Here is an 8084-nt window from a genome sequence, read left to right as displayed (position 1 = left end):
CCCTCGTGTCCCTTCACTCGTGTCCCGGCACTCGTGGTCTGTCACTCGTGTCCCTTCACTCGTGTCACTCATGTCCCGGCACTCATGGTCTGTCACTTGTGTCCCGTCACTCATGGTCTGCCACTCGTGTCCCGGCAGTTGTGGTCTACCACTCGTGTCCCTTCACTCGTGTCCCGGCACTCGTGGTCTGTCACTCGTGTCCCTTCACTCGTGTCACTCATGTCCCGGCACTCATGGTCTGTCACTTGTGTCCCGTCACTCATGGTCTGCCACTCGTGTCCCGGCACTCATAGTCTGCCACTCGTGTCCCTTCACTCGTGTCACTCGTGTCCCATCACTCATGGTCTGTCACTCGTGTCACGTCACTCGTGGTCTGTCACTCATGTCACATCACCCATGGTCTGCCACTCGTGTCCCTTCACTCGTGTCCCTTCACTCGTGTCCTGTCACCCATGGTCTGTCACTCGTGTCACGTCACTCGTGTCACATCACTCATGGTCTGTCACTCGTGTCCCTTCACTCTCGTCACATCGCTCGTGTCACTTGTGTCACATCACTTGTGTCCCTTCACTCATGGTCTGTCACTCATGTTCCTTCACTCATGTCCCATCACTCTCATCACATTGCTCATGTCACTTGTGTCACGTCACTTGTGTCCCTTCACTCATGGTCTGTCACTCGTGTCCCTTCACTCGTGTCACATCGCTCATGTCACTCGTGTCACGTCATTTGTGTCCTGTCATTCTTGTTCTGTCACTCGTGCCCCAGCACTCAAGTCCCGCCCCCCTCATGCGTGTCCCGTTCCCTTGGCTGCAGAGAAGGAAAAGAGGTGGTGGAGCTCAGCATTCCCCCACGAGGAGCATCCTTTGGGAATGGTGCCAGGCTGTAAGGAACCCTTGGGACAAATTCCCTCCAGTGCCAGCAGCCCAGTGGTGTCGTGGAACCATGGAACTGCTGGAGGGGGTTTTCCGTCTATCCGGGCTCGTGGGTGATGTGCCAGGCAGAGACAAACCTGGATCACACTGGGCGGTTTTATGGGGTCACTCAAAGCCCTGAAAAGTGAGGATCCCCCTTTCCCTCTCCTGATGGAGATGGGAGGAAAGAAAAATTGCCTGTGTCATCCCCATGGCAGAGGAAATGAGGACACCTGGGACTGGCAGCGACTCTGAGAATTCCTTTAATTGCTGTTAACTGCAAGTCTGTAAAAGGTTTGGAGAAAGTCGTCGTTACAAAACTACCAGCTGTTAGAATTGTTCCTGGTTTGTCACCCCAGCTAGAAAAGGCTCAGGGAGATGCGGAATAGTTCAAGAACAGAGAATATTGCACAACCAACCCACCGGTTAATTCGACTAAAGAAGAAAAGAAAGTGACACAGATGCTGCACCCTTGAGCTCTGCTGTGGGATCAGCTGGGACTCACACCAGCCCCAGGTCCTCACTGGTGTCCCCTGTGTCCCCTGCCCACCACAATCTGAGGCAGGACAAAGTGAGGCTCTGCTGGACCCACCACACCCCAGGCAGGAGCAGAGCTGTCCCCGGTCCCCAGGGGTTTGGCAGGACAGGGATGCTCCTACCAGAAGTCACCCCAAAAGAGGAAAAACCAACCCCAAAACCCCAACTCTTCTCAGTGCATCTCATTTAGTGCTGTCCAAACCCAGCAGGAAACCCCCAGCCTCAGTGGAGTGGCCCTGGAAGGACCAGGACCAAGGCAAAAAGTGTCACCCCACCACCCCAAAGGTCAGGGAGAGCAACAAACCCAGCAGGAAACCCCCAGCCTCAGTGGAGCAGCCCTGGAAGGACCAGGACCAAGGCAAAAAGAGTCACCCCACCACCCCAAAGGTCAGGGAGAGCAGCAAGGCCACTGTCCCCTTGGGATAACTGTGCAGTAGCAACATCTTGTGTCATGACAAGGAAACGGCCCCAAAAAGAGGCCGTGGGGCCGAAGGAAGCGTCGCAGGCAGTCACGGGGGCTTAAGGGAAGGAACCCAAGTGAGCACAGCAAAGCTGGTGGTGGCTGCAGGGCCTGGCACGGGTGGGACAGGGGGCAGATGGGCACACACAGCCTCAGCCAACAGGGACCACCTGCATTTGGGGGCCTCTCTCTCCCCAGGCTGGGAGAAGGAACGGCCAAGCAGAGGTTGAAGTGGTCAGTGGGTCAGGCTGGGGCTTTGCAAGGGCTGAACTGGGCACCACAACGAGGGGTTCTGTTCCAGGGTGACCCAAACCTCTGCCAGCCCAGCAGGGCCTCAAGTAAGAGCAAGCCACAAGGATTTTGCTTGGAGAATTTAACTAGAAAGACACAAAACCCAGTGCAGGAAGGTGGTGCAGCTGCAAAGGGGGGAGCAGCAGGCCTTGGCTCTTCGAGGAACTGCTGGAAACGGGAGTTTCCATGAGAAAAAGCTTCCAAGACAAAAAGCCAGGCAGAAGCTCAGGGTTTGGCAAGGGGTTTGGCTCCTTCCAAGGTCAAAGCCACAAGCCAAATGCCTTTTTCTGCAGCACCTCCAGCCCCCCAAGCCCTCCCTGGGTGTTGCTTTCCGGGTGGGAACTGCGGAGCAGCAAGCGGAGCAGGCACAGCCACATCCAGGAGCCTCTCAGCTGGAGGTTACACGTGCACACACAAGCAAGGAAGGAGCCAGCTGGCAGCCTGGCAGCCCCCAGCACACCTGGCAGGGCTCTGAGTGCCCAGCTGGCCCCAGGGACCCTTCACTCTGCCTCTTCCTGACACGTCAGGGTCAGTTTTGGCTTTGCCAGTCTCTAGGACCTATGGAGAAGTCGGGCTCCCCCGGGTGCCAGTGACCTCCTGCTTCCTCCTCCTGGATCTGAAGGGGTCACTTGAGTTGCCCACAGGTTTTAGCAGGCATGGAACTCCTCCTCCAGCCTGGGACTGCAATCCCCAGCACAGTCACACACAAAGGAACAGCCGGTCCGTGATTGAATTCACATTCGATGGTGGAAATGAGCCTGTGACACACGCTGGAAGCAGCTGCTTTATTCCCAGTCTTCCCACTCTTCATCTTCCAGCTGCGAACAGGAGGAAGTTTGTTTCTGAACTGTTTCTGAGCTGTTTGCAACAGTTTGTTTCTGTAACTCAACAGCTCCTCCTGCCCAGGACACCTGAGCCAGCACAAAGCCCGATGTATCCTCATGCTGCCACACCTTCCCAGTAGGGATTTGCCTGCTTTGTTCCCCATGGGAAACCTCAGCACACTCATCCCACCTCTGCTCATCCCCTCTCTGCTCATGCAGCATCACCCCCAGGGCTTGGTGATGCTTTTGGGGAGCAGTTTTGCCTCCCCTGACTCACCTCCCCAGACATTTCCACCTTGGAGAGTGCCAGCTGCACCTCCTCTTCGGTCATGTCCAGATCAAAGTCCTTTTCCCAGTCCTCGCTGATATCCGTGCTGGAGCCTGGAAACACAAACATCCCCCACTGAGCCACCAGAGCTGGTCCTAAAGCCCTGGAATCCCCAAGGCTCAGAGCTACCACAGCCTGCCTGAGGAGGGAAAGCCTCCACATTCCCAGGAACAGCTCTCTGACAGAGATGGGATGGACTGAGCCTGCTTCCCTCGGGGAACAAGTGGGAGAGGTGGATGCTCAAATATTTTTCTCCTCTGGCCTGGGAGAACTGGGATGTGTCAGCTTCCAGTCACACAGAAAATGCAGAGGGTAAAGAATGACAGGAGGGACTTAGATATGGGGACTGTCATTGTCCCAGCAGGGACATTCCTAGGGATGACAGGCAGAGAGAAGCAATCACCACATTCCCTCCACAGAGCACAGCCTTTCCTGGCATCCAGGGACCAAAGGCCTGTTCTGCTCAGCCAGCAGACCTTTGATTTCCTTCTCTTTCCTCTCCCCCATCCCCATAAACCCAGAGCCCTTTCCCCAAGAGGGTTCCCAGCCCCCACACAAACCTTTCTTGCCGTTGTTGGAGGGGGTGGATTTGCCACTGTCCGAGTTGAGCTCGAAGACTCGCAGATCTGTGGGCCCTTCCTCTCTCTGAGTCTCTGTCCTGCCCTGCCCTTTGCTCTCCAGCTCCCTGAGCTCTGTTCCAGCCGCCGGCTCCAAGGATGCTGCTGATTCCTCGGCAGGTGCAGAAGGCTGAGCAGCTTCTGGGGGCTTTGGCTCTTCCAAGGTGGCCTCCACCAGCCTCTGGGAGAGGTCCCCGGTGCCCATGGGTGGAGCTGCAGTCTGTAGCTGGGTGGCAGGCACAGAGGCAGGGTTTGCAATCTGAGTCACAAGGGACACGCTCTCGCTGCTCTCCGAGGGGCTCTGCTCCACTGGGACCAGCTCTGGGGGCAGCACAGCCCAGCTCTCCCTGGAGGGGCCCTTGGCAGCAGCGGGGTGGTTTCCCTCCGGGGCTGCCGGGGTGGGTTCTTTGTGTGCTGCTCCTGGAAATGTGATGTTTGCACAAGGCAGAGGGGACATCCCCAAGAACTCCTCTGTAGGGAGGCAGAAGAGAAGCGAGAGATGTTTCAGCAAGTGCAGCAGCAGTTGGGCTGGGAGCCGGATTTCACAGAATCAGGGGATGGCCTGAGCTGGGAGGGACCCACGGCGGTCGTGGAGTCCAACACCTGGCCCTGCACAGGCACCCCAACAATCCCCAACTCTGCACATCCCTAAGAGCATCATCCTGGAGCTCTGGCAGCTTTGGGGCCGTGACCATTCCCTGAGGAGCCCCAGCACCCTCTGGGGGAAGAGCATTTTCCTGATATCCAACCTAAACTACCCCGAGCCAGCTCCAGCCATTCCCTCAGATCCCATCGCTGGTCACACAGAGCAGAGATCAGAGCTGCCCCTTCACTGCCCCTTGTGATTTGTGGGAGTGAGAGGGATGATGAGTTCTCCACAAAGGCTCCCAGAGCCCCAAAACCTGACCCACCTTCATCCTCCTCCCAGCCTGGCTCCTCTTGGTGCATGCTCTGCTCCGCTCGCTGCTTCAGAGCCTCCCTCCGGGCTTCGTCCTGCAGGGAATTCCACATCAGCAGCAGCTCACATCCCCAACCCCTTCCTTCCCCCAGGCATTTCGGCATCACTGACTCCAAGAAGGCAGCCCAGATCCCTGTTTTCCCGGGAAAAGCACCCCCAGGGAGCCCCCCAGCCTGACCTACCTGCTCCAGGCGATGCACTTTGTAGAAGTAGCGCTGCCAGAATTCCGAGTGGGAAACAGCCACAGGGACCTGGGAAAGGGATCAGGAAAGGGATCAGGAAAGGGGTGAGCCCCTCAGAGGGAGAGCTGCAGCTGCTGCTGCTGTGCCCCTCTCTCCTCCCAAAGCTTGGAACCATTTCACCATAGCTCAGCATGCCACCACAGCTGTTTCCATTCCAACTGCAAGGGGCAAACAGCTCAGGGCTTCCCTGCAGCATTCCCCGAGTCAGGAATTGCCCAGGCAGGGCCTCACCATTTTGGTGTAGAGTGCCCGGATGGAAGGGCTGGTTGCCAGCAGCTCTGCAATCTCCCCTTTCTTCTCCTCCAGGCTGAACTGAGCGAGCCAGGCCTCGAGCAGCTCAGCAGGGCCTGTTTGGGACGAGCACAGGGATAACAATCCTTGGCACAAAAGGGCAGGAAGACTTGGGAAGTTTAATTGGAAAGGTGCTGGGGCAAAAGAGGAAGGAGACACAGGGCTCAGAGCTCCTCTGCCAGCCCAAGGCCACGTGGCACCAGTTTAAACTGGGCCAGTAAATTCAGCCTAAGCTGGTCCTTGAGGTAAGAGCCAGATCTGCTCTCTACAGCTGGCCCCAGCTACAGCCAAACCAGCCCTGCTGGCCAAAGGCTTCAGGGAATTCCAGCTGACCCCCAGACCCCCCAGGGACAGCACCCTGGACCCCCCTGGACCCTCCCATACCATCGGGCTCGTTGCAGTAGGTGGCTGGGTCGGACTGGAGGCTGTAGAGACGAGCCTGGAGGAGACACACAGGGACAGCTGTGAGGGAAGGGACAGCAGCAGAGCCAGGGGACAGGGCTGAGGATGCCACATCCCAGAGCATCCCCCTGGGAACGGGACACTCACCTTGGCACTGTCGTAGGGCTCGGTGGTACCTGAGGGTGTTGCCATCAGTGTTATCACGTCACAGTCAATGGTCTTGTCCGGTGAGGGAGCAAAGGTGTCCGAGATGACCCCCAGGAAGTCAGACAGCCCCTTCCTCACCTTTTCCGTGGCACCTGAGGAACCTTCCGTCCTCTTCAAGGGAAGAGGCAGCACAGTGTCAGTAACACCCCAGAATTCCTGGGTGGGATCCTTAAGGAAGCGGGATCTCTCCCTTCAGGAGAGTGCTATGGAGGAGACTGGGCTGCATGGGGGTGGTGGGAGGCAGCTGCCTCAGGTGGGGAACTGAGGCTTTGTGGGAAGGACACAGCCAGGTTTGGGGCTGGCTGCTTTGGGGTGGGACTGTCCCAGCAGCAGCTGTGCAGGGCTGAGGCTCACAGCTCGTGTGGGGAGCCCGTGTCACCCCACAGTGACACTGCCAGCATCCCAGCTGCTCAGTGTAAGGGGAGAGGGAACCACAAGGCCCCTCCTCTGCTCATCTGCAAGGGCATGGAGTGATAGGACAAGGGGGAACGGCCTTAAGCTGAAGGAAGGAGGGGTGAGATGAGATATTGGGAAGAAATTCTTCCTTGTGAGGGTGGTGGGATGGAATTCCCAGAGAAGCTGTGGCTGCCCCATCCCTGGAAATGTTCCAGGCTAGGATGGACGGGGCTTGGAGCAAGCTGGGATGGTGGAAAGTGTCCCTGCCCATGGCAGGGGGTGGCACTGGATGATCTTGAAGCTCTCCCAGCCCCTACTCACTGCCAGCTTGTCCTTGACCACGCTGGCCGTGGCGGCGATGGTGCAGGCTGTGTCGTGCTGCACCACCTGGGTGAACTCTGCCAGGTCCCGTTTCATGAATTCCAAAGCCTCTGTGGACTGCAAGGAGACAGCAGATGCATTGCCCAGGCTTTTGGTTCTCCAACAAAGCCAGGATCGCTCCCAGCACGTCACAAAAATTCAACCGTGAGGGCAGCCTGGGCAAAGCGTGAGACCAGAATAACCTGAATAACAACAGCACTTGCTATGCCCAAAACACATCCCAGGAGGGTTGAAAGCCAAGAATAGAAAAACACAGGTTGGGAAAAGCCTGGGTTTAGGTTTTGTGTCTAATTAACACAAGCAATGCTGCCAGAGGCAGGAAATGACACACCCCAAAGCGACGCTGGGAGCACAGCCCTCCGTGCTCGGGGTGATCTTCACGGGACAGAGCCCAACACTCAGCCGGAAGGTCCCCAGCAAACCCATCCCAATCCCAGCCTGGGCAAACTGGGGCCGCCCCACAAGGTCCCAGTGGTTCCCACCTTCTCCTTGACAGCCTGGTAGCTCTGCTGGAGCCAACTCCGCCACCAGCCCCCGTCCTCCCTGCGCGGGACACGGCGGCGTCAGCACAGAGCCCGAGCCAAAGCAGCATCCCAGAGCGAACCCCAAACCCCCGACCCCCAATCCAGACCCAGATCCCAACCCCAGAGCAGCATCCCAGAGCGAACCCCAAACCCCAGACCCCAAATCCAGACCCAGATCCCAACCCCAGAGCAGCATCCCAGAGCAAACCCCAAACCCCAGACCCCAAATCCAGACCCAGATCCAGACCCTGATCCTGACCCCAGACCACCATCCCAGACCGAACCCAAACTCCAGATCCCAAATCCATACCCCAGATCCCGACCCCAGACCAGGATCCCAGACCAAACCCCCAAACCTCAGATCCAGACCCAGACCGCAGATCCAGATCTCAGATTCTGATCCCAGACCTCAGAACCCCGATCCAAATCCCAGACCCCAGATCCCGATCCCACATCCCAACCCAACATCCCGACTCCACATCCCGACCCCAGATCCTGATCCCACATCCCAGCCCCACATCCCAACCCCACATCCCGATCCCAGATTCACACCCCGACACCCCAAAACCCCGCCCCGGCCCCGCCGCCCTGCCCATGCCGGTCCCGGTCCCGGTCCCGGTCCCGGTCCCGGTCCCTGTCCCTGTCCCTGTCCCGTTCCCTGTCCCGTTCCCTCCCGGTCCCGCCGCCCCCGCCCGTGCCCCGCTCACCCCTC

The 8084-nt window shown here is 58.1% G+C and overlaps 1 protein-coding gene across 1 annotated transcript in view; it reads right to left on the bottom strand.

The window, feature by feature from the left end:
• Nucleotides 1-7275, bottom strand: part of KPNA6 (karyopherin subunit alpha 6) — a 24377-nt gene extending 17102 nt beyond the window's left edge. Inside the window, exon 1 of the mRNA XM_008635090.2 lies at nt 7271-7275. Coding sequence (XP_008633312.2) covers nt 7271-7274 — 4 coding nt within the window. The 5' untranslated portion in view covers nt 7275. The remainder of the gene's footprint in view (nt 1-7270) is intronic.
• Between the last annotated feature and the right edge of the window lie 809 nt (nt 7276-8084).

The sequence above is a fragment of the Corvus brachyrhynchos genome, unplaced genomic scaffold, assembly GCF_000691975.1.
Source record: "Corvus brachyrhynchos isolate BGI_N302 unplaced genomic scaffold, ASM69197v1 scaffold65, whole genome shotgun sequence".
Classification (NCBI taxonomy): domain Eukaryota; kingdom Metazoa; phylum Chordata; class Aves; order Passeriformes; family Corvidae; genus Corvus; species Corvus brachyrhynchos.
The sequence above is the reverse complement of the archived record's forward strand: the minus strand, read 5'-3'. Positions and strand labels throughout refer to the sequence as shown.